Source organism: Siphateles boraxobius, unplaced genomic scaffold (genome assembly GCF_051911475.1).
Source record: "Siphateles boraxobius isolate OS27281-9 unplaced genomic scaffold, OSU_SipBor_1 86, whole genome shotgun sequence".
In the NCBI taxonomy this organism is placed as follows: Eukaryota; Metazoa; Chordata; class Actinopteri; order Cypriniformes; family Leuciscidae; genus Siphateles; species Siphateles boraxobius.
Window position 1 is genome coordinate 10,241,988 of NW_027509215.1, and position 27,831 is coordinate 10,269,818.

Here is a 27,831-nt window from a genome sequence, read left to right on the forward strand (position 1 = left end):
CATCATATCATAGTCATAATAATTATAGTGCCGATATTATTTCATTATAGAAATATTATTAGGCACTTTTTAGGGATGTATATAACAAGACAGCCGGAACAAGAGTATTTAATTGCTCTAGAAAGTAACGATGGTGCCGCCGCCGCCTCAGTGTTCCGTTGGATTGCGCGTTAAAAAGTTCAAGTTAAACCGGCAAAAATAAACGTTTTTTTTTTCCCGGGGGCGGGGGGCACCATAAAGGAATTATGCTTAGGGCACCAAAATGTCTAGCAGCGGTACTGGCCCCAGTCTTCCTCTTGAACCATCATTGGTTGCCTCTCTCTCCTCAGACAAGCAATGTTATGGAGCACTACACAAGCAACTACAATGTCACATGCCCTAGGTGGAGTCCCTCTGAGGCGCTTCAGGCACTGAAACCTTGACTTTATCAGCCCAGATGCCATCTCTACACGAGCTCTTGTGCGTGCATGGGCAATGTTGTAGCAGTGCTGTGCCTCTGTCTGGAGCTCCTGATAGGGAGTCAAGAGGTAAGGCAGGCATGGGTATCCCTCGTCTCCCAGCAAAACTCCTGAGAATTCTCCTGCATAGACAGAATGAATGAATATATATAGATATATAATGTAGTTTTTTTTTCTTCTTTTTTTTTTAGGACTTTTTGCGATTAAGCGATTACTAGCATACCTCTTGCTAGTTGCTGGTAGAGAGATTAGGCTCCAAAGATTCTGGAGTCATGCACAGAGCCTGGCCATTTGGCCTCTACATTTGTGATGATGCAATCTGCATCACTTATCATCTAAAATAAATTAAACCTGTAGGTCACTACATTTTAATTGCAATGAACTAAACACTGGTGCTCAGCTTAGTACTGAACACTCAGTGCTAGAGCATAGCCTTCAATATCAACTCAGTGGGATCATACCTGTACATTAATGCTGTGTACTGATTTCCTATTCACAAAGTCCGCTTCATGTGGACCAGACGGACACTTAATACACACATGGGTGCAGTCCAATGCACCGATAACATTTGGGAAACCTTGTTTGTTTTAAATATGTCCCATGTAAAATCAACAGTCAAGAAATATTTACATGTTTTATAGATATTTGAACTTCATAGCTATTCCATGAAAGGCATGTTCAATGGTACGAATAGCTTTGTTGCCAGGGAATGTGATGAACACATTGAGTAGTCTTTTTAAAGAAAGGTACACAGTTAGTACAGAGCGGCAAACTGATGCTTTGCTGATATTCTCTGCATCTCCAACTGTGTACAAAAATGTTCCACTGGCAAAAAAGCGAAACGCAATGCACACCGTCTGTGGGACTGTGAGCGCTCTGTTGTGGCGTGTATTATTTGCAATGTATGGGCTTAGTAATCTACAAATATATGCAATCCCATCTCTTGAGAACCCATATCGCTCATACAGGTAGCTGTCATTAAAAGCCAATGGGTCTGACCTGTCTCTGAAAGTTCTCTCTCTTTGAAATGCCCTCCGCAAGACTATAGCCCCCTCATCCACCACCTCATCTATGAAAGGACACGCCATGGTTAAGTTTGGAAACGAGTTCAGCTCCCTATTTATATACTTTTAATTAATTAATTACCAAACTCATTAACCAAACTCACCAATTAAACACACAAGTTTTGAACATTTCTTAGTGTATTTATACCTTATAATTTCTTACATTTATTAGTAAAGTACATTTCCGTCTTTATTTATTTATTTATTTATTTTTATTTATTAATAGTGGTTAAGTAAAATAAAATGACATCGAAATATCAGCAGGTGATTATAAATGGTATGCTCGTTAAGCCTGAACTCAGACTTAGCCTGACAGTTAGCCTGCCCCGGACCAGGTTAATTTGCCAGTATAAGTTGCCGGGGTAACTAAGTTTGAACTTTTTTAAGTTTGATTTATGAAACCGAATCTACCAAAAATAAGCCTGACTAACCGAAATAAGCCTGGCTTATACTCTAATCTTGGTTTATGGAACAACCCTCTGAAGTATATATAAATATAAATATTTTTAAGTCTAAATTAAAAACATATCTCTTTAGTTCGGCCTTCCTATAATATTTCATAATGTTTGTAATTTAATGTTATTTCATCCTCTTAATAAATCCTTTTTATTTTAGTCTTGTATTTTACCTGTATTTTATTTTCTTTTAATTTTTGTGCCTGTAAAGCACTTTGAACTGCATTGATTTGTTTGGAAAAGTGCTATTTAAATAAAATGTGCTTGCTTGCATATGTGTGACTCGTCAATTGATTTTATCTATGACGTCATTAGCTATAGATATCTTCAATGCATACAGTATTTAGAGATATCTTGAGATTTCTTACCAGTGCAATTACAATTTGAAATTTCTTTAATTATCATTTTGACTAGTGAAATTAGAATTATGACTCGTCAAAATACAATTGGAACTATCCACAATATATTTATATATTCAGGAACTTGCTCAAGGCGCATTTATCATTGGCCGCTTATAACAGGCAATCTAAGGCTATGTTTACACGGAAACGATCTGAAGAGAAAACGCAAAAGTGGCGTTGCGTTATCACTTTTTATTCTGCGTTTAGACGAGCGTTATCGGGGGGGGGGGGGGGGGGGGGAAATCCGCGTGCATATGATGACGCAAAAGTGTGTGAAATTCGATGTAGTATGCAGTCCAGGTGGCTAGGTGGCAATGTGAAGCACTGCGACACAACAACACCAATATCTGAGAATATTTTGTACAACTGCTGAGAAGACTCTTGTACGTTTATCTGAGCTGCTATGGCAACTTGAAGGTCCGACGTATGGAAATAATCCGACATATTGGGGTTATTTTCCTGTAATGGCGCATGCCTGTGACGTCAACACGTACGCGACGAGAGCCACAGTGAGCAGATTTGCGTTTTTACTGTTTAGATGGGAACGCGACGGTGGATCGTTTTTAAGATTTCCACTCTGGAGGGTGGTTTAACTTTTTTGCGTTTTTAAGCCTCCAAAACGCCGTCGCCGTGTAAACGAAAGGCACATCCGATAAAATATTTTTACGTTTTCACCCAGAATCGCTCTCGTGTAAACAGGGCCTCAATGTGGTGTCTGTGATGTGAGATTTGTTAACCCTCTGGGGTCCTTCATTTCAGAGTCACACTCAGGACCTTCGGGTCCAAATGGGCCGGAAGGTTGGGATTCATATTTATTAAAAGAAAATCATAATTTTTTTTACTTGTTTTTTATAATATTTTTTCTTTTCTTTTTGGGTGTTTTGAGAATTTTATGATTTATAATTAATATTTATGCAATAAATATGACCCATTTTGCCCCCCATTGAATATAATAGAAAATTCTATAAAAAAAATTAAAAAATTATATATTTTTTAAAGCTGTATTTCATTTTAGAGTCAAGCCTAGACCTCATGAAAGAAATTTTTGAAATTAGATGGATGCCATCTGGTGGACAAACTGAGCATTTTAAAAATGCAAAACACATAGGTAATCTGAATTTATTGGTTTGTTTATGTTTAAAAGTGTGTTTGTGTGTGTGGATGTGTCTGTTTTGCACTCTTGATGTTTTATAGATTCACCCCTTCACTGTTGTGTACTTTTTTTCTGGATCGTGGCTGATTTGTAGATTGTACGCACAAAAAAACTCGGTATTTTCACATTTTTGCCAATTTGCCATTGATTTCCTATCCGGGTCCATTTGGACCCGAAGGTCCTGAGTGTGACAATTTTTTTTACAACCACTTAGATTATTCAAATCCTGTCCCCAATTTTTTTGGATGTTCATATACCAAGTACCAAAAAAGTCACCAAATTTCAGACCATTCCGATGAAGCTATGGTTTAAAAAAATATATATATTTAAATGCGTCGGGTCCATTTGGACCGAAGGACCCCAGATGTAACTTAGGCTATGTGTTATCTTTTTGTTACAAACTGCTCTGAGATGAAGGTAAAGGATCCAAATGCAGTTTATTAAACAGAATAACCCAAAGACGTGATCCAAATCCAGGCAAGGGTCATACAGACAGACAGTCCATACAAACAAAAAAATCCAGTGGGTGAGACGGGAACGGGAAAACTAGGAACAAGGGAAAACAATGGAAAACGCTCAGAATTGCAGATGAAAACAACTAACAAGTCTTAGCAGGGAATGAGTGTGAAAACCAAGCGTATATGTGGTGAGCTAAACAAGGTAATGGCATACAGGTGAATGTGATCAGTGATGATGATGAGTCCGGGCAGTGAGTTATGGGAAATGTAGTTTATGAGGGAATAACAATAGTGTGATGTGGAGCGCCCTCTGGTGGCTTTTAAGGGCACTCCAGCTGATGACGTTACACTTTTATTCTTTTATACTTTTTGTTTTTATGTAAAATAAACCTTTGGTTACTTTGGTTGAACTTTGGTAAACCTTGGTTGTTTTTAGACAAACAAAAAGAAAGAAAGAAAGAAAGAAAGAAAGGCCTAGCACGTAGGCCTAGTTTTATATCTGCATAAAATAAACCTATGGTTTGTGAGACATTGGGAATGCAGGTAGTCAGAAGAACAGGAATGAACACATATCCTGCATTTTACATTTATCCATTTAGCAGACGCTTTTATCCAAAACGACAGATAAATCCTGTCTGGTATTTTTTATTTATTTGTGTAAATTATCCTTTTAAATAATCAAGATGCCTCCCATATATATCTGACATATTCAGTCGGATTCCATCATGATATTTATTGCATGATAAAACTTAAATGCTTCTGTTCTGAAATTTCTGTTATGTAATTTCAGCACGTGGGCGCAGCTCCGCATGCGGATCGTGTGGGAGTCCCGAGTATTTTTTTTTTTTATTTTTTTATTTTTTTTGTGCCGTGATGATGATGCTCGGTCTGCTTCTCATCAGCGTGACGTCACGCTGGTGCGCGCGAGCTGTCCGCGCGGCGCTGGTGCTGAAGCAAGATGGCAGTGCGCTAAACGCCCGACAAGCTGAGAAGAAAAGTGCTTCATATCAACATTTTCTGTTAGTTAGTCTGTTTATTTATGCGATTGTTTTAGAAAAAGCTGTAGTCATGGCTGTATGTTGAGGGAAAGCGCCTGAGTCAAATCACAGCTCGTAAACGGACTGTCCCGTTCCGGCGGAGGTCGACGCGACGCGGCGCGATGTCTCTGCTGTGCGTCGGGGGTGAGTGGAGGCTTATATTTGCCCTTTGTTGGGACAGAATGTTCTCTGCCAAATTAACCATATCATCATAATGAGTGCCTTACAAAAAGTACCATATTACAGTATCAGAAGATTGAATGATCATCACCTTATGCATGGTACTTCTTCACAGGATGGCATGGTATTCGCATAGTACTTTTTGCTTTATACAAATAAGTACCATGGCATTTTGTTTGCTTGGTACATGTAAATGCATAGTATCCTTCATGAAAAAGTACTGTTGCAGTTCCATGCACAATATCATGGTATTTAATTCAAAGGATAGTGCATGAATACCATGGTACTATTATGCTGCATGTCCAAAAAAATGCATATTGATGGCATACCACATTTTTTGGACATGCACCAAAATAGTACAATGGTATTAATGCACTATCCCTTGAATTACCATGTAAAGATATGGTGCATGTCCAAAAAATGGACTGTTTTATAAGGGAATGTTGCTACATAGATTTTCAGGTGTTTTACCATGGTACACATAAAAAAAGCTTTGTCTTACTAATGTTTGCCATGCAGTTTTTCATTTGTGTTTGGCTTCTTTTTAATGTTTATAGTTTTCCCCCTCTTAAGATTCATTCACCTGTTTAGCAACCAGTGAATATTAGAATTTAAAGCAGACTATGTTAAAACGTTGCAGTATTTTAAGGATATGATATGTTGAAGTGTGTTAGTTTGCTCATTTTGCTCAGTGCACTGTGGGAAATCTCTAGAGCGGCGTGCGAAATGAGCTCGTGAGGGAATCCTGTGTGTGTGTGTGTGTGTGTGTGTGTGGGGGTGTGTGTGTGGGGGTGTGTGAGCTTGATGAAATGACATTTCTGGTGAAGATCATTCTGGTCACGCTCTAACCGGTGGAATCTTTCAGGGCGTCACGTTTCTTCAGCTTCACACACATTAGCGATGTAGATAATAAATGCAGATTGATTGACAGGTCAGTTATGATCGGAACAGTGCAGGTTTGACTTACAGTGCCTAAAAACAACAATCACATAGACATCGTTGTGTGAACATGCTCTGAAAGCAATATGTGTTCTGTGCTTCATAATAGTCAAAGAGACTCATATGCATCAAATTCACTTTAAAAAACAAAAACTGTAATCCAGCAAGGCTGAATTAGCTCAGATGCAATGACACGTGTGGACGGCTCATTCTTACTGTGCTGCACCAGTATATAACACACACACTATACTGCTCTTTCACCAGTAGTGCTGGTCATCATTGTGAGCATCTGCCAAGATCATGCCAGGATCATATTTCCTCCTAAAAATCAAAGAAACTTATAATATATATTAAATATATATTATATTATAAATTTGTATTATTTTTGCATTATGATATTGAGATGAGATGTTTTGCATTACACTAATGGGAATAGGAATATATACACTTGATCACATGTTATCCCGAAATCAAAGAAACTTAATATATATTATATTATAAATTGGTATTATTTTTGCACTATGATAATGAGATGAGATGTTTTGCATTACACTAATGGGAATAGGAATATATATATATATATACACTGGATCATATGTTATCCCAAAATCAAAGAAACTTAATATATATTAAATATATATTATATTATAAATTTGTATTATTTTTGCATTATGATAATGAGATTATATGTTTTGCATTACACTAATGGGAATAGGAATATAAATACACTGGATCATATAATATTTCCCAAAATTAAATAAACTTAATACATATTATATTATACAATTCTTTTTGCATGATAATAATGAGATGAGATGTTTTTCATTACACTAATGGAAATATGAATATATATATATGCATTCCCTCATCTGGGAATTCTGTCTCAATCCTCTCTCGTTCCCTGCGCAGTAAACCAGGAGCTTTGATTTAGAGGTAGTCCCTGAGTAAAGGCACAGCGATTGCTTGGGTAAAGGGTCATGGGTTTATTGCGCTGTGAGATGAATGACACTCTTATTCTTGATGTGCTGTTCATCATGACAGAGGTGTTGGATCAATGTTCATTACAGGAGAGAGTGTGGAGCATGACTGGGTCAAGCTATTGCCTTAAGATAGCAGTGTTGGGTTTCGTCAGGCCCACATTTGCGTATTAAACCTTTAACAGTTTGTGTAATGAATTCTGAACACGTTTTAAATGAATGCATTACATAATATCTCAACTTTTTCTGCTGTTGTGTGATATAACTCGTATGATGTTGGGTGGTGGTGGCATCTCTCTACGGATGCTTAATGTAGGAGTGTTTCACACTTATGTAATATTGAAAACGCTTTAGTAGTCGGCATGGGCTGATAACATCACACCTCCGGTTTTCAGTCAAACATCTCAGGAAAAAGCAAAGTCTTCACAGTTAGTAATGTGTTTCCATGTTCATCAGGAGTTTTATTGCTCACAAATAATGTCCAAATGCCTTTTTTTAAGATACTTGGCCATAATGAAAGAAAAATCACAAATGTCTTTATTTTCTCAGTTGTTTCCACTAGATTGCAATGAGTTTGAGAGCAAATGGAGACTTTTCCTGAAAAATGTTCGACCTTGTTATCTCACATTTGTTTCAGTAGACTCAATAATATCTCAAACTGTGTTCAGATTAGCCAAGATCTCAACATCTGCATTCAAATCTCAATATGAACTCAAACATTTCTTAGCATATTCTCAAACTATTTTGTGCGGCAGTCCATATTAAATTTAAAGCTCTATCCTCTTATTGTATGAAAAAAAAGTCTTCACAGTTAGTAATGTGTTTTGATGTTTATGAGGAGTTTTATTGTAAATAAAATTATGTCCAAATGCTTTTTAAAATACTTGGTCATTATGATTAAAACAGACACAAAATATGTATAGCAGCAATCAAGGGGTCAAACACAAAGAAGGCATGCATGATAGATCAACGCTGGAAGCATCAGAGCAACTGTAACAAAGAAAAATTAATATGATTTCAGGCAAAATGGCTGAAAAATAATGAATGCAATCACTAGTAAATTGATTTAATGGTTTATCACTTTCAACCAATAGGTGGCGCTTTGACCAAACCGACATGATGTGGTTGACAACGCAAGGTTTGGTGTCAATATGCCAAAGCATTGCAGAGATTCAGTCTCAGAGTCGTTTTTCGCATCATGCCATCAAATTTGTTTACGAGGTATACGAAAACTGTTTTGTTTATCGACATGAAGTACATACATTTTTGCCGGCATTGTCTGAAAGGAAGTTTGAACAACTGTGGCAAAAATTGGTAACTTTGTTCTCAGCATGACCCAAGTAAACTATTAAGACCAGTTATTACAATATGATTACACCAAAGTTATTACAATAAGCAAAAATAATCAAAAGCTATTAGCATTTTTGAAAATGTCATAACTTTCGACCACAAGGTGGCACTGTCTCAAAACTTCTTGAGTATCTTTAGGGCATGATGCCAAAAGACACATACCAAGTTTTGTAACGATACACCAATGCGCTCAACATTTTGCATTTTATGACAAAATTCAAATTGGCCGACACCCATGATGCAAAAAGATCCATTTTTCATATCTCCTGACCACTAGGTATCACTGTGCCGAAACTGTACAGGTAACCTCAGGTCATGGTTGTCATAACACAGCCTAAGTTTGGTCAGAATACACTAAAGCGATGCAGAGATAATGCTTTACGTTCATTTTGGCGTGCTCTTCGTCAAATTAGTTCATGCGTTATCCGAGAACGGTTCGATGAATCCACATGAATTCTAGATATTTTTGTCGGCATGATCTGAAGATGATCTGGTAAAATTTTCGTGAAAATTCTAGGAGCAGTTTGAAAGTGTAGATTTTTTCGGAAAATTAAAAATGGAAAAATTCAATTGAATTTCATTGAATCGTCTTGAGCAATGGAACCAGAGGGGATTTGTTGTTGTTGTTTTTAGCCCTTACGGTTCAACTTTGGACAGTTGGTGGCGCTAGAGCGATTGAGATAGAGACTGCAAATTTGCTAAGGTGACAATTTAGACTATCCTCTATCAGTGTGCCAAATTTCACAACTTTTCCACAATCGGTTCTATGACCCAGGGGCGCGGCTAGAAATGTTGGGCCCTATGAAAGAATATGAGGTTGGGCCCCCTACCCCACCCATTCCATTAATAAAATCGATCTCTGGGGGCCCCAAAAGTGTGTGGGCCCTTAGAATTGTCCTAACTTTTCCCCCCTTAGCGGCACCCCTGCTATGACCTGCCGTAGACTTCCAGAGCGAAAAAATAATAAGAAGACTAACGCTTACAATAATGAGAAAGTCAGAAATCTCAATATAAACTCAAACGTTTCAATGTTTCTGATTCTTCCTTATTTGCGCTGCTGTCCATATTGATTCTACGGCTCTAAACTCTTACTTTATGACATTTGTGACTTGTTTGTGTTTTAGGGGAAGCTTCTGAATCAATGTTGATTTTAAAGAAGCAACTCTGGAGTTCTCAGACTCAGTTATAAAGGAGAAACAATAACATTTTCCTCCATGAATGTAAAACCCATTCAAGAGGCCCATTAGATTTTAGAGTGAGTGTTGTGATTCCACACACATTATTTCTCAATGTGTTCAGCCGAACGTCATTATATGAGAACGCACACGCACGCATGCACATGCATACGCACACGCACACGCACACACACACACACACACACACACACACACACACACACACACACACACACACACACACACACACACACAGTTATACAGATGTGTTCATCAAACAGCAGCGCTGCATCTGTGAATTGTTTTTAACTTCTCCACAGTCAGCTGGGTGTTTTCCTCTAGACTGTGGCGAATAAATGGGGCCTGGGAGTCATTGATTACGATGTGTTGTTTGTGGGCAACGGATCCAACTCTGAATTATTTATATTGGCAGTGATTTATGATTTTGAGCTATTATTAAGCACTAGTTTCCTGGGTTCTGGGATCCAGCGTCCTCTTCATTGATCTGGCTTCTGTGTTGATATATTACACGGGTCTGTTTTAACTGCACTCACTGAAACACCACATGATGGATCTGCACACCTCTCGATAATTCAGTCTGAGGTGGAGCTGCATGGCAAAGCTTTCTTCCAGTTTGTCCCAGTTCTTCATCAGTTCTTCGTCAGTTCTTCATCAGTTCTTCAGTCTTTGCTCAGATGCTGCTCTGCCTGAATGAATATCTATCTATCTATCTATCTATCTATCTATCTATCTATCTATCTATCTATCTATCTATCTATCTATCTATCTATCTATCTGTCTGTCTGTCTGTCTGTCTGTCTGTCTGTGTTTATCCATCCATCCATCCATCCATCTATCCATCAATCAATACATCCATCCATCAATCAATCCATTTATCCATCCATCCATCCATCCATCCATCCATCCATCAATCAATCCATTTATAAATCCATCCATCCATCCATCCATTCATCAATCCATTTATCCATCCATCCATCCATCCATCCATCCATCCATCGATTGATCAATCCATTTATTCATCATCCATCCATCAATCAATCCATTTATCCATCATCCATCCATCGATCAATCCATCTATCCATCTATCCATCCATCAATCCATTTATCCATCCATCGATCAATACATTTATCCATTCATCCATCCATCAATCAATACATTTATCCATCATCCATCCATCTATCCATCTATCATCCATCAATCCATTTATCCATCCATCGATCAATCCATTTATCCATCCATCCATCCATCGATCAATCCATCTATCCATCCATCAATCAATCCATTTATCCATTCATCCATCCATCAATCAATCCATTTATCCATCATCCATCCATCGATCAATCCATCTATCCATCTATCAATCCATTTATCCATTCATCCATCCATCGATCAATCCATTTATCCATCCATCCATCCATCGATCAATCCATCTATCCATCCATCAATCCGTTTATCCATCCATCGATCAATCCATTTATCCATCCATCCATCCATCGATCAATCCATCTATCCATCCATCAATCCATTTATCCATCCATCGATCAATCCATTTATCCATTCATCCATCCATCAATCAATCCATTTATCCATCATCCATCCATCGATCAATCCATCTATCCATCTATCAATCCATTTATCCATTCATCCATCCATCGATCAATCCATTTATCCATCCATCCATCCATCGATCAATCCATCTATCCATCGATCAATCCATTTATCCATTCATCCATCCATCAATCAATCCATTTATCCATCCATCAATCCATCCATCCACCCATCCATCGATCAATCCATTTATCCATCCATCTATCTATCTATCTATCTATCTATCTATCTATCTATCTATCTATCTATCTATCTATCTATCTATCTATCTATCTATCTATCTGTCTGTCTGTCTGTCTGTCTGTCTGTCTGTCTGTCTGTCTGTCTGTCTGTCTGTCTGTTTCTCTGTCGTTCCATCCATATATCTACTCCCACATTTACAAATGGTATTCTACTCAAGCACTCTTTCTTAGAGTAAAGCATATGCATATGAATGAGTGTATTTTTAACTGTGAAAACTCTTGTTTGTTTCTGAGGGATGAAATGAAAGGAAACGTGGAGTGGAGTCTGATAAATGACATTATCTGCTGATGATCTAATAGGACAGAAAGAGGCATCCGGCTTCATCAGTGACACTGGAAGCCCTGCGGAGGAATACCCTGAAAAGAGACACGATGACTCAGAACACAAGAAACAAAAATCAAACGAGTCTGATAAAAGCATTCAGTGTTTCACACTGAGGAATTTGCTGATGGAAACAGAATTAAGTTGAAGTTGAATTCGTTTTTCTTTTCCTGCTGGAAAGACCAGCATTTATTGTGTTTGGATGATGATTCTTGTGTCCCAAGGCTTAAATGTTGGTCCAATACTTACTCCTTGCTATTGTATGGCTTCCTTAATATTTGATATCACTCTTAGGACTTTTGTAGTGCTATTTTGTTCTTGACAGCCTCTGGTCACTGTATGCTTTTATTGTTTGAAAAATCTCATTTTGTGTTTTTCAGAAGAAAGGAATTCACACAGGTTTAGTTATTCCAACTATTCCCTGTTGACTTTCTTTCTTTTTTCCTCATGCTCTGAAGTTTCGTTGTCTGTGTTTTCCTTCCATTGAGTGTTGAACAAATTGTCTCCTAACTCTTGCATTACGTTAAGCTTCTGAGTACGATCGTTATGTTCTGTGTCTAGGGGATGCAAGATATATCGGCCACCATATCGATATCGGCCGATATATGTTCACTTTTAATGTTATCGTTATCGGCCCGATAAAAAAAAAAACGGCCGATATATTAAATCCGGTAGATAATATTTTGTTTCCATTCGCTGAGACACTTCAGATGAGCTCTGTTCGTCATGATGGTTTTGAATTGCTTGAAATATGATTAAAATCACAGGAAAAGGAAAAAATAGGCTAGTTAAGGTCAACACAAGTCTGTCATATTGGCTATATAAAAATATAATGAGAACATCATTATAATTGTGTGCTTGGATAATGGATTTTAATGGTGGGACTTTTGTTTTGTATTCAGGCTCTCAAAAATTATTAAAAAAAACTTGGATTTAGATTTATCGGCCTATACACTGTATATCGTTATCGGCTTTCAAATATAAAGAATTATCAATTATTGTTATATGCCACAATTTTAATAACGGTGCATCCCTATCTGTGTCAAATTGACTCTAATTAGTTTCAATACAATTGACACAATAAATATATAAATAAAAATCAGGGAAAAACTAAAAAAACAATCAAACATATGATATTTTAAAACTGTATTCAACAACTGTTTTTTAAACATGTGTTGTTCAAACCATGAATATTACGAACAGTATTTCTTATTTTACATTTTTTAACATTTTTGCACAGAGTGCTTAGCTGAAGCTCAAACTGTAGAGCATGGTGCTAAAAAAACAGCAAGATTATGTGTTCGATTCCCTCAAAACTCACGAACTGATGAATATTTACAGCTTATTACAACTTCAGTGCAGCGTATATTCTTCAACTAAAAGTGTCAAATGCATCATAGTGAATTTAAATACCCTCAGTTGGTGGTTGACAAACTGACATGACATAAAAATCTTTATTTTCATTTTTATTGTGGGTTGGTGCACCTGCTTTTAAACCATTCAATTTACACAATCGTGATAGAAATTTCGTACAAATCCCACAACACTTTGCAGGCATGTTCATGACCCTAAATGAGAAATAGTTACACAATTTCAAGAAAACCCAGCAAGCAATTTTGCGTTTAAAAACCACAGGCCAGATGTCTCGGCTAAAACAAGGCAAAATTTGGGCTGTCAATGAAAATTTTATAGTCTAAACCATCATTTCGCATCATCAATTAGATAACACAGAAATGAAATGAGTGAAGACATGAAACCAAACACCTTGTAATCACTGTTGACTTTGCTTGCATGATGGAATATCAAATATCTCGCAAGTTATTTTGGCAAAACCGACATGTAACCAAATTCAAGGTTATTTTGGCTAGAAGTGTGTTGCTCATAGCCGGACTTTATCGGGTCTATAGTTCACCGAGACGCTGAAATAAATGCTACCTGGGAAACCTCATAGTTTAATCAGTGTTTCTGTGAGCTGTGGGTCAAATTGAACATAATATATTGATCAGTCTCACAACTTCTCCTCAAACTTCATCCTCCTCTGATGTCATATCCTGCAGCGCTGATGTGAGCCGAGTGTGTAATTGCTCTCTTGTGTTACTACAGTAAAATTAGACTAATGCTGGCGCTCTCCTCTGGCTCTAATCTTTTCAAATGGTTTTATTGGCTGGAATCAGAATCACTGCAGCCCAGATACAGACACAGCATTATATGGACGATTACCCAGAATGCAACTCACTTTAGATAAGAGTGAAGTTGAAAACCACACAAAGAGTTTATAGAGGACAAGCAGTGTGTGTGTGTGTGTGTGTGTCTCTGTGTGCGTCTTTGTGTGTGTGTGTGTATCTGTGTGTCTCTCTTTGTGTTTGTGTGTGTGTGTGTGTGTCTGTATCTCTATGTGTGTCTTTGTGTGTGTGTGTGTGTGTATCTGTGTGTGTCTCTCTTTGAGTGTGTGTGTGTGTGTGTGTATGTATCTCTATGTGTTTCTTTGTGTGTGTGTATCTGTATGTGTCTCTCTCCGTGTGTGTCTCTGTGTGTTTCTGTATCTCTATGTGTTTTCGTGTGTCTGTGTATCTGCGTGTGTCTCTCTCCGTGTGTGTGTGTGTGTGTGTGTGTGTGTGTCTGTACGTGTATATGTGTGTGTCTCTCTCCATGTTTGTGTGTGTGTGTTTGTCTCTGTCTGTGTCTGTGTGTGTGTGCGTGTTCTATGTGTGTCTTTGTGTATGTGTGTATCTATGTGTGTCTCTTTTTTTGTGTGTGTGTATGTGTATGTGTATCTGTGTGTGTCTCTCTCCGTGTGTGTGTGTGTGTGTCTGTGTGTGTGTGTGTGTGTGTGTGTGTGTGTGTTTGTGTGTGTGTGTGTGTGTGTGTGTGTGTGTGTGTGTGTGTTTGTGTGTGTGTGTGTGTGTGTGTGTGTGTGTGTGTGTGTGTGTGTGTGTGTGTGTGTGTGTGTGTGTGTGTGTGTGTGTATGGAGTCCGGCTGACTCATGGCTTTAAAACACACTCACTTCCTGTTTTAATGGGTGTTCTGAGGAAGAGGAGAGAAGATGAGCTTCGGGTGGGTTGGATGGGCGTACGGAGTGGGTTTGAATATTAATGTTCCTCTGCAATGCATGCCATGTGCTACAGCGGGCATCAATAATGCAGACACACACGTCATCACTGTGCAGAGATGGAGAATGTTAAGAAATCCCCTCACTTCTGTACGAAGAGACTAATGCTAATCTATAATACATGACCTCGTCTTCTTCTGAATAATTACATATTTATAGTTTTACTCTCACAGCCGGAAGTTTCTCTGTCAAACACACTGTTTTGAACATACAAACACCAAAATCTAGTTTCATTGTGTTCGAGATGAACTCTGTCTTTGTTCTCATTTTGTTTTGTTTTATTTGCTCATTATTTGTCTGACGCTAACCGTTACTCCTCTGTTTGTTATCCACAGTGAAGAAGGCGAAGTATGATGGACCCCAGGGTGAGTAAACCAACATGAAATGATGAGTGAAATGGATGAGTGAAATGGTGGAGTGAAATGTATGAGTGTGCGGTGGATGGATGGGTGGATGGATGGATGGATGGACGGGTGGGTGGATGGATGAGTGAAATGGATGGATGGATGGATGTACGGATGGATGGATAGATAGATAGAAGTATTCATGCATAAATAACATTGAAATTTGAAAAAAGTGGGGATTAGGTTTTTTCTCAGGTTTCTTCAAAGAGTGAGGAGCACTTCTCAAAATAGACATATACCATAATCCGTATTAATGTTCTAGTTTATCCCTTAGAAAACATTTTTATTTTCTCTCAGTTTTTAGAAACATCATTAGGTCACTGAGCCATGATGATCCAGTGGATTAGGCGACTCCCACTCCAGAATAATTCATTTTTCAAATTTCATATTATTCCCTCCGGTGCGCTAATGTGTTATTTCGCCAACACTTCGTGGCCTATGCACACTAGCTTGCTTGATTTACGTTTGTTACGCGCATTTACGCGTTACGTCAAGTGTTTTGCGCGTGAGGAACTTTGTGTTGTACGTTGCTATGACGTTCAAGCGCACAAAACTACTACGATGGAACCTCAACGTTTATTGTTGTTTACACCATTATTGGGTTAGGGTGAACTCTTGAGTTTAAAGCTGCGTTTAAAATATCAGAAACACTGTATATGAATGTTATGATTAATATTTCTTATTTCTTTCGCTCATGCAGAGAAATTCAACACGTATGTGACTCTGAAGGTTCAGAATGTGAAGAGTACGACCATCGCTGTACGGGGCAGCCAGCCCAGCTGGGAGCAAGACTTCATGTTGTGAGTCCTTCATATTTCTGTCCTGCTTTCATTTCCTCTTCATCTACGTGTCATTTCGAACTAAATCAGGCTAAAACAAAGTTCTTAGGAGTTTGTTTCAGGAGTTTGAAACGGCTGAGGAACTAGTGCTGGGCGGTATACCGGTTCATACCGAAAACCGGTGTATATTTTTGTTATGATATTAATTTTTAATATACCGCCATACCGATGTATTTAATTACACAACGTTCGGAGCGAAATTTACGCAGTGCCGCGCGACACTGTTTCAGACGGACCCTTTACAATGTTGCACTTCTAAGCAGCGACTGCGAGGCGAGGGTAAACCTTTTACAGTGTATGGGGTAAACAGCAGTGCTCTGGTGTTACGTTACAGGGAAGATGGATGCTGCAGAACTATGGCGTTATTTTCCTGTCAAATGTCGAGAGCGCATTATTGTAGCGCGAAAGTACATTAATGTAATGCGCGAGCGCGAATCTCTCTGCTCGCGCGCGGAATATAATGTGCCGCGCTCTCAGATACACGCTGCTCTTGCTAGAATAGGTCTATTTTCTCTGGGCTTGCTCAGAGAATCCTGCACTTAAAACGTGTTCAGTGCAATCGCGAATCTCTCCTCTTCCCCAGCTAACGATTTTAGGTTAGAAGAACGTTTTCATAACAAGTTCCCAACAAGTTATAAAAACTTAATTTCTGAATGTTCTAGTAACATTCAAAACGTCCAGTGTTTTAGACGTTGTATCAACGTTATTTCTTGGTTATAAGAACTTTATTCAAAACGTTATAAGAACGTTCAATTCTCCCGTTATATAAACGTTGTATTAACGTTCTTGCTTGGTTATAAGAACATCATTCAAACGTCATTAGAACGTTCATCGTGATATAAATTTTTGGTCGAACCGCCCAGCACTACTTGGAACTATCATTGGTTTATGGCGATGATGTAATAACTGGGCGTGGCCACGAGGCTCCGCCTTCTTTGATGTGGAAACCTTCTCTGGTTCATTTGTTCAGTTCAGTTCGTTGAGGCTAGAAGCGAGTAAAATGAACAAACTAGAAAGATGCTTTATAGTAGAAAATTGAAGTTGTAATTGTAATTGAAAGTGACTTTGACACTGTTTTTCATGTTTAATACTGTGAAGCTGCTTTAACTGCTTTAATTACTGATATTTCAATGAAAAGATTGTACTATATTTTAGATCAATAATGTTTTTTATTTCATATTTTGTATTTTTAAGGGATTTTATGCTACTAAATTATATTTATGCAGTAGTTATAATCCATTATAACTACTCCAAATTCAAATTTTGAGCATATACCTGAAAATTAAATTTCCAACTTAAACTGTCATGAACGTTGAATGCTTTGGAGCAACAGACTGAAGTTTAATCTCTTTTCTAAAGACGAAACCTGGCAGATTATTGCTAAAGAGAAAAAAAATTCTTTTTTTTTTAAATTATAGAATTTTAGGTTTATTGTTATGAAAAATGTGGGTTTTAACATTTAGATATTTAGAAAATCAAAGCCATAAATCTAATCAAAAAATGAGCTTTCAGTGACAGTGAAATGTTGTTTGGCTGCAGTACCAAACGCTTCCACTAGATGAAATTCATCTCCCATTCATTTCCAATGCGCTCATTTTTGACTGCGAACAATAAAAGTGTGTCTATTTTTTCAGGATCATTTAACCTTCTCAAATAACGTCCATGATTTTTTGTGAGTTCACATAACAGGTGCCAAAACCTTTACTGAGTTTCATACCATTCCGGTAAATTAAAAAATTCTAAAAATTAAAAGTAAAAAAAATTTCTTTAAAAAATTGTGATGGGTGTCTGAAGCTGGAGTTGAACTCTGGTCTTCAAGTCAACTGAGCTTCTTCTTTAACACTGAGCTATTGTGGATGTTTAACAACAGACCCAAGGACACAAGAATGACTTGAATACTTAGATGATTGAACAAAAGGTGTCTTTACTGAAGAGTCCAAGATTAAAAGTACAACAAAAAAAGAAGCCGAGCTTCCAGAGAATAAATCGAATAAACAAAAGGTAAGGCAAATACAACAAACTTAGCTCTCTTAGCAAGGAAAATACAGACATAGTAGGCTCAAGACTGAACACAACTGTAAGAAAGAAGCATGCTTAAATAGGCCAATACAAACAAGCTAATGAACCCCACGGGTGGGATAAATCAAACACTAATGAGTGGCAATGAATGAATTTTACATAAGCTGTGGCCACCTAGTGGCTGGGAGAATGATTACAGCTCAGCGCCAACTAGAGCCAGGGAGAGTCATTACAAGCCTTACAAAAATTACAGAAGAGCTCCAGAGGGTAAACTCTGTACAGATCAAAACACGGTCCAAAACCTTTTAAACTTATTTATACCGAATTACCTCATTCCATCAATATAAATGAATTAGCTCTAACATTAATGTGGATAGCAGCTCAGATCATTGGATCTTGGGTAAATTTGATGGGACCTTTGATTGCAAATCTTGGCAAATCTGAGATTTGAAAGTCTAGTGGAGTGAAAGTCTAAAACATCTCCATTTGCTGTCCATTACATCTCTTTTCTGTGAGTATGAAGTCATGCTTTCATGCGGTCTAGTCTGTTCTCCTTTCCTCCTTTCACTTGCTCAGTATCTCCTGTTTGATTGCTTCGCTCTATCGCTGTCATCTTCACTTTATCTCCCTCTTTCGCCAGCGCGTTCATTCATATATCTCTCTCTCGTTCATTGATAAGCGTCTGCGCTGGTGCAGAACGGCTGTTCTTGCGTAACGCGGCTCTGCAGAGAATCTCTGCTCTCTACTACGTGATCAGAATAAAATATTATACTGAATACTGTACATATATACTGTAAACTGACTATTATATTTAAAAGTGAAACGTATGCTGTGATGAATGTTTTAAACAGTAAAATGCGACGTCCTCTGAAAAAAACTTTAACTATAATATGTCGACAAAATCAAACAATTATCTTTATCCAGTGTTCAGATTTCTGTTCTGGAAAGTTATGCAAATTAGGTCATGTTTAAAAATAGAATGCCTCATTTGCATATTTAAAGTTACATTTAAATAACTACCTGTAATGTCTTGCCTTAAGTGATGAATATGAGCAATGCTACGGTTCTAGTGATATGTCAAGCTTTATACAACTGAAATATTATTGCTTATTAATATAGCTTTATATAGCTTTAAATATTACATTTATTACTAAAAGTCTCCCTGAAGTCAATAATTATATCCCTTGAAAAAAAATGACTTCATGTCTTAAAATATCTTGAATGTAACTCGACACCCTTGCCTCATTTAGTATGCGCGGTTCTATGAATATGCAAATGAGCCCCGCCTCCACTCACTCACTCAGCTCAGAGATCCACTCGTTGACGATCACACGTTGATCTGATTGGTTACAAGGTAGTTTGTGACGTCAGAAACACCAGCGATTTCAAACCGTGTTTTTGAGACTGTCTTTGGTTCACTGCAGTTTTAAGGAGAAAATACTCATCAATGCTGTCGACTTATGAATTTACACATGGTTTGACGTAAAGCATATTAAAAACACCACATATAAACAATATTAAAAGCTGGATTTTAACCACAGGGGGACTTTAAAGTTATTATGAAGTGATACCTGTGGCAAAGTTTCTTTTTAAACCCTGAGAAATGTGGCTTATAAAAGAAAGAATATCTAAAATATCAGCATTTTTATTGCTTAAATACACATTTTTACCACATGAGAAATAATACTTGAAATACTTAAACCCACTCAGAAATGTAAATGTCTAGTATTGTCGTGTCTTTTCTCCTCTCATGGTTTTCTTTCTAACAATGTTTCCTGCTGTTTTGTTAATTAGATATGTGGCATATTTCTCCTGGCAATGTTTTGTTTCCTATTTGTTTCCATTTTGCAGTGATGTAATTATGTAAAGCAGTTTAGTGCAATCCTCTCAGTGTGGTGCCAACAATCAACCCAGATGAACAACAAATGCAAATGTCTCTCGATAAACCTCAAATCTTGATTCCGAACGAGCTCTTCACCCACGCAGCTCTCGGTTAGCGCTCTGCTTCACGCCAGGCTTAATGTTGAGTAAAAGCCATTTACTTTCCACCACAGAACATCTCATTGTCTTTATGAAATTTCATCATCCTTTATTAATTTTCCTTTTCCCTTTATACACTCGTTTAGCAGTTCACTCCGTGTCTTAGAAGAAATGGTTAGATATATATAACCTTAAATGGTTCTGTATGACTCTTCATATATACAGTAGTAGCAAAGTGTACCCTTTATTCAAATATTATTTGCTAGAGTCCCCCTGTGGTGAAAATCCAGCTGTTTATATGTCTATGTGGTGTTTTTAATATGCTTTAAGACAAACCATGTGTAAATTCATAAGTCGACAGCATTGCTGAGTATTTTCTCCTTAAAACTGCAGTGAACCAAAGACAGTCTCAAAAACACGCTTTATAATCGCTGGTGTTTCTGACGTCACAAACTACCTTGTAACCAATCAGATCAACGTGTGATCGTCAACGAGTGGATCTCTGAGCTGAGTGAGTGAGTGGAGGCGGGGCTCATTTGCATATTCATAGAACCGCGCATACTAAATGAGGCAAGGGTGTCGAGTTACATTCAAGACATTTTAATGCATGAAGATTTTTTGTAGATTTTTTAATGCAGGAAAAAACTTTTAAATATGTCATTTTGGTGATCAAAGATGAGTTTTAAGGGATGAATTATTGACTACAGGGAGACAGATAGCTATCCAATCAGCAGAGGTGTAAAGTCCAGGTTCAGAAAGTAAAAGTCCTCCTCAGTATTTTGTTCCCATCAACTGGATTTGCTAATTAGCACAGTTTTTCAGCCAGGAGAACTAATTAGTGAAATCAGCTGGTAGAGTTCATGAGTGGAATAAACATAATTCTACTTTTACTTTCTGACCCCTGGACTTTACACCTCTGTCCATCAACAAAAACGTATGAAATGACCAGGTGTAAACAGGCCCATTGTCACGATCACCAGCTGAAGTGCCCATGATATCCACCAGAGGGCACTCCTCCCCAGACCATTGTCATTCCACCATGAACTGCACTTCCCAGAATCCTTTGCCCAGACTCATTATCCCTGATTAGTTTCACCTGTTTCTCATTTACCCTTGTTAACTTTGTCTATATAAACCTGATTAACCCAGTCACTCTTTGTGAAGTTTTGTATTTGTTACACTGCATTTCGGAGTGCACTTTTGGTTTCTTGTTCCATGGTTTTGACCCTTTGCTTGTTTTCTGGATTGCCCTGTTTCCTGAGTGTTTGTTTGGGATTGTTTGCATGCGTTTATGACCTCTTGTCTATTTATTGGATTAGATTTTTGGATTGCCCTTTATTAAATGCTGCATTTGGATCCTGAACATTGTGTCTCAGAGCAGTTACGTAACACTTATAATCCTTCAACACAATCCGGGACGCCATTGAAATAAACCATCTGCTTGTTTCTGATGCTGGTATCTTCTGAAGTCTGTACAGAGATTCAAAACAGCTATTTAAACTGGACAAACATTCTTTCACTCTTCAATTTGTCCAGTTATCGGCAGACTCAAGTGTCTGGAGTCCGTCAGAAACTGAACACACATCTGTTCACTGTGTCAGTCATTATAATGGCTTCTGTTTGCTTTTGACGCGATGCTTACATCCAGTGTAGGCAAATATCAGCTGTTAAGATACTGAATGCCATTGGGCGGGGCCTATGGTGAGATGATGTATAACTATTCGTCCATGTCTTGCTCTGGAGGAGGGCATATGCAAATATATTTGACCGTGTGATGTCACGTCACCCAATATCAAAACGAGCTGTTTTTGGAGCTTGATTAAATGCTGAAGCTTATAACGAGGAGGACATTTAAAGCTATGATGTTTTAAAGGTGCAGTGTGTGATTTTTAGCGGCATCTAGTGGTGAGGTTACGAATTGCAACCAACAAAAGTTACGGTGGCCGACAGGAAAATATGTCTGAGACAGCAGAGAGTAGCAGTTCAGCAATGAGGTTTCTTTACAAGGATGAATAAAGAAATTATGTTTACTTAATTATTCAGTAAAACTATGTTATTGCGAATATTATTGTTACTTGTTCATCATTGTGTCAATGTTTTATTCGCTGAACTAAGTTTGCTTCCTTTCACGAAGAGCAACATAGTAACGAAACGCGTTTGTCCGTTTAGGGCCACCGTAGAAACATGTCGGCGCATTTCAATGTAAGGGAACCCGCGGTGTGTGTAGACAGAATCTGCTCATTCTAAGGTAATACAAATATAACGGTTCATTAAGTAAGGTCTTTATACATAACTGAAAACTTCTTCTTCAAGGTAGTGAGGAAACGCGCTCTGTAGCGCTGTGTGTTCGCTGTCGGCTACGCTAGAAACATGACCACACAATATGTCGACTCCACAGAAGGGGGCGCCCGCGGTTATGGAGATATAAATGTCTTATTCTAAAGTAATAAAAACATAACGGTTCATTATGCAAGGTCTTTATACACTGAAAACATAGTTATGGATCTTATATTGCATTTCTGTCAATAGATCCTCAGAAATATTACACACTGCACCTTTAATGGTACAAAGAGCTCTTATATGTCAAAAGAGGAAGGCAAATTCGATTTTTTATTTCATGACCCCTTCAAATATTTAAATAATATAAAATATTTTCCTCTTGGTTTAAATGAACTTTTAGGGTCATTAAAAACAAATATCTCCTCCAAACATCACTTTAGAACCTTTAAGGGTTTCCCATCATGGGACAGTTCTGTGGATTTTGTTTTGTTTTAATACATTTTTTGTTTTAATTCAACTTTTTATTAATTAAGCAGCTTGTAAAGATACTCTACTACTAGAATACATTGAAATAAGCTGTTAAAACATGAAATTATTAAGCAATCATTTAAGACAATTCTTATATAGAACCTTTCTAGCACAAAGGATTCTATACAGAACCCCATTGAACCTGTTTTCTAAAAGTGTAGTGCTCTGACACCTGCATTTATCTTCATCTAATGCTTGCTCTGTCTTTTTATTCTCTCTCTTTTTCTGTCTAGTGAGATAAATCGGCTGGATCTGGGTCTCACAGTGGAGGTGTGGAATAAAGGGATGATCTGGGACACCATGGTCGGCTACGTGTGGATGCCACTGCAGAATATCCGCCAATCAAATGAGGTGGGTGGGGTTTTATGATGCCAATATTTCAGTGGTTGATATGAATACCATTATTGATACCAATTTCGATATGACAGCAAAAACAAAATTCTGCTGAGCACATTATTTATTTAAAAAGTAGAAAGTAAAAGTAAAATAATATATTAAAAGTAAAATATCAAGCTTTAATCAAAATATTAGTATATTTAATAGGGCTGTCACTAGCGATTATTTTGGTTATTGAGTAATCAGTCGATTATTTTGACGATTAATCGAGTAAATGTCACGGTTATATTCTGTTTAGCCCTTTTTTTGTCATTAGTTTTGGATTGGTTACAGATCACGCTCAGCTGTTAATCATTGTTTCCCTGTGTATTGTGTTTCTCCGAGTTATTCTCCTGTTTATTGTGTTGAATATTACATTAAAGACTGTTTGAGTATTTCCCGAGTCGTGCGCTTCACTACCACCACCAAATCTGTGACTGCAATTGGATCATTTCTTTTTCGTGGTAATAAAAACATAACTAAGTGAACAAAAATGACTTAAAATTCATATGTAATAACAATGAGGCAATAATAATTGGTTCAAAAGCAAGTAATCATTGGTAATAATCATTGGTAAAAAGTTGTTTTTTTAACAACACTATTAAAATACATAAGGTAATATACAAAATGTAAACATAATCAACTTATGTACATTATGCATTATAACAATTGCCTGCAGAGGGCGCCGACGGCCTGATGACTGTTGTTGTTACACTTTACAGCAGATCAAATCCTTGTTTCATTTTGGCCAAAGGACATTTAATTCAAATGTCTACTTAATCTTTAATACTAAGCCACTTCTTTACCATAAAAATGCTACAGCCACTGTAATTTTTTGAACAAGACATGCAAACTCAGTGAGAGGGTTTAAACTTAATTTTGAAATTGCGATGAACTGTTTGCATATTTAGAAACATGTTGTATTCTCCTGTGTTGGCGTAGGTTTATAAGATCTACATCTCGTTTTAAAGCTACTGGCTTTTCTTAAGTAAGAAATAAAGAAGAATATGGTTGTTAATAAGAATTTAATTGCTAATAATGTTTTGTAAATCTAACTTCTGCTTCTCAGAGGAGAAAATGAGCCCAGTAATCTCAATCTCCTAAAATTTCTCTTATGATATTGTGTAAGAAACCTTGCAGACAGATCCTATTAGCAACATATGAGCAATACATGTGCTCTGTGGAGAGATCAGACTTTAAATGAAATCTAAAGCAGATGATAGTTGGTGAGATAAGGGGAAGTGAAGGTCACGTGATGTGTCAGTTTTTGATTAGATCTGGTGCAAACGCAGGAATCGCTACTGCATTTATGGCCACTCTTATTCAGCCCTTCTCATGCGCTTCAGCTCTTCTTCTCCTGTTACGTAATCTAATGTTTGCTGTATTTAAAGTCAGCGGTTTTATCGAGACGCTTCCATTTACTGCTTTTATGCCCCATTTTATATATAACCCGAGTTTGTTCCTCATGTTTTCATAACGTAGCATGAATAATATATCATGTACTGTCAATAATGAATGAGTACTTTCTTGTCTCGACCTGTGACATTCTGGTGTTTGTGTGATTTATGTGATTTTAAGCCATTCAGGCATTCGTTGTGTTTTCCATGCATTGACTGAAGGACGTTTTACAGGAAATATTTGTTGTGTTTGTGCATTTTTTTTGTAATTTGGGATTTTGCTTTATTGCTGCAAGATTAAATAGTGTTAGAATTGATTAGTGATTAAATATTAAAGCGAAGCAGTGGTGAATTATTTTACGATTCCTTAAATGAAGTGATCGGATGCATCGTTTTCACCTGCTGGAGCAAAAAGGAAATTGTGTTTTTTCCTGGTAAAAATTGCAAAAACGATTTAAAATGCATTTTAAAACAAACAAGAACCCTTTGTTTGCTGTGCTTGTTTGTAGGGCTGTGCAATTCGGCAAAAAACTTTGTTTTTAAGTGACTACAAAATAATGATAATTATTACTTTGTAAATAATAATAACTATTATTGTTATTTTTTAATATTATATTAATATAATATAACCAATCCACATGCTTATGTACTATTCTATGCCATTTTTTAGTACAAATAGTGTGATTAATGTTTTCACACCGAACATTCCAACAATATGAAGTCCTGAAATACCCAGGACTTACAGTATATATATACTTATATAGGACTTTTCAATATGAAATGCCCAGATGATGCACTTAATTAACTGACATTTAAACGAAGTGTGTAAACACGTGGACGTCTAAATGTCTAATGTCCTCTAAATGTCATTCACTAGACAGTATGGTTTATAGTGCGTAGTCAAAGACTTTAGATGTACAAAAACGGTGCACTCATATTGCTATATATGGGAGAAACTGCAACGCGGAATAAGCCCCGCCTTCTAAATAAAAGAGCCAATCACTGATTGGGAAAGTCATCACATCACTGCAACTGGCGATAGAAGCTCCGGTTGCTTTGGCGTGGTATAAAAGTGCATAATGTATGTATAGTATGTAATTTGGGACATAACCTGTGTGTAAATACATTTCGTGTGTGTGTGTGTGTGTGTGTGTGTGTGTGTGTGTGTGTGTGTGTGTGTGTGTGTGTGTGTGTGTGTGTGTGTGTGTGTGTGTGTGTGTGTGTGTCAGGAAGGACCGGGGGAATGGCTGACTCTAGATTCTCAGGTTATAATGGCGGATAATGAAATCTGTGGCACCAAAGATCCGACTTTCCACCTTTTGCTTCTGGACACTCGCTTCGAACTGCCGCTGGGTGAGATCATACTCATTACTCATAACTCATCACTGCTATAACCACAAAAATACAGCTTATTTACAGACTCTGTGGAAGAAAAACTGGGGTTGTGTGACTTTGCTAGCTTTGAGCTCGTCTATATGATAGTGTGACCCCTAGAATAATCTTTTACCATTCAAAAGTTTGGGGTCCGTAATTTTTTTTATGTATTTGAAATAAGTCTCTTATTCTCACCAAGGCTGCATGCAAAAATGCAGTAAAAACAGGAATATTGTGAAATATTATTACAAATTAAAATAACTTTTTTTCTATTTGAATATATTTTAAAATATAATTTATTCCTGTGACTCAAAGATGAATTTTAGCATCATCACCCCAGTCTTTTCAGAAATGTTTCTTCTTTATTATCAATGTCGAAAACAGTCTTATATTTTTGTGGAAAATATGATAAAAAAAACATTTTTTTTATTCTTTGATGAATAGAAAGTTCAGAAGAACAGCATTTATTTGAGATAGTTTTGTCTTGAAACATTATAAATGTCTTTACTGTCATTTTTAATTAATTTAATGCATCCTTATTAAATAAAAGCAGTATTTATTTTTTACCATAAACTTTCCATTTATCTATTTTATTTAAAACAATGGACTAAATATCACCAGTCACATACACAGACAATATTTCAGGGCTGTGATGTACTGTAAATTAAAGGTTATTTTGCTGTTATTTAAAGCTATTTTGTAAGTTCTAACTTACTGTTTTAATAGGAAATGCATCAACAAAATAGAAAAAAAATTGTGTTTATCATTAAATCATATTCATGTGCAAGTGAGCCCTTTTTTGAATTAATGCGGCTTGGGGCAAAAAGACCACCACAATTAATAAAAATACTTCCAAAAAACCCAAATATGGTGCAAAAAGTCTCTTTCCTTGTGCTGTTTTCCCAAAAATGTTTGCAACATGCAAATGTGATATTGATTTTATAAAACAATTCAATAAACAATAAGTTAATAGGCTATTAGGTGACATACATTTTAGTCTCAGTTAAACCGTTTCAGTTTCGTCACTGGAATCGTTCTCAGTCACTTCTGCTTTGTCCCTGAATGAATCAGTTGCTTCGAACGAATCGTTTGACTGAATGATTCAATGACTCACTCGTAAAGACAGTGATTTACCGCCACCTACTGGCGGTTTTAATATCATTTCATTTTAGATGAGGGACGAAGATTGAACGCTGTTTTTATATCCGGCCGTGATTTTAACAATATTTCTGGTTAAAGCCTTTATGAATACGCTATTAAGAGCGAAATATGAGATAACATTGTAAATAAAACTAATTGGAGTCGCATTGCATAATGTTTTTGATTGTTTTTTTCCCCCTTTGCGACTTCTTCTTTGAAACGGACCTCCGAATTGCAAAGTCCGCCTCAAGGTTAATGATATTTTGATTATTTAATCGTTTTCCTGCAGACATCCCGGAAGACGAGGCTCGATACTGGGCCAAGAAACTGGAGCAGCTCAACGCAATGCGAGACCAGGATGTGAGTCTGTCCTCTCTGGTGTTTTCCATGTGCTGACAAAAGCCAAAGCCTTTAAATTAACATATAAGTTTCACTTTTAGAATCAATAGTGTCTGTAGAGCAACAGTATCTTTGCACTTTTGCAAAATCAAATAAGGAGCTTTGAAAACGATACTGATATCATCTCTGTGTAAACTTGCTGACG

At 37.1% G+C, this 27,831-nt stretch overlaps 1 protein-coding gene across 3 annotated transcripts in view; it reads left to right on the plus strand.

Annotated features, from left to right (window-relative positions):
• Window positions 1-4,841: 4,841 nt before the first annotated feature.
• Window positions 4,842-27,831, plus strand: part of LOC143731295 (protein unc-13 homolog A) — a 106,160-nt gene continuing 83,170 nt past the window's right edge. For all 3 annotated transcript variants that reach the window (XM_077222109.1, XM_077222107.1, XM_077222108.1), the window contains exons 1-6: window positions 4,842-5,170; window positions 15,287-15,316; window positions 16,056-16,155; window positions 23,235-23,352; window positions 26,003-26,126; window positions 27,577-27,647. Coding sequence is in view for 2 of the 3 variants with exons in the window: in XM_077222107.1 (XP_077078222.1) it covers window positions 5,149-5,170; window positions 15,287-15,316; window positions 16,056-16,155; window positions 23,235-23,352; window positions 26,003-26,126; window positions 27,577-27,647 (465 nt within the window). In the remaining variant the exon portion in view is untranslated. The remainder of the gene's footprint in view (window positions 5,171-15,286; window positions 15,317-16,055; window positions 16,156-23,234; window positions 23,353-26,002; window positions 26,127-27,576; window positions 27,648-27,831) is intronic.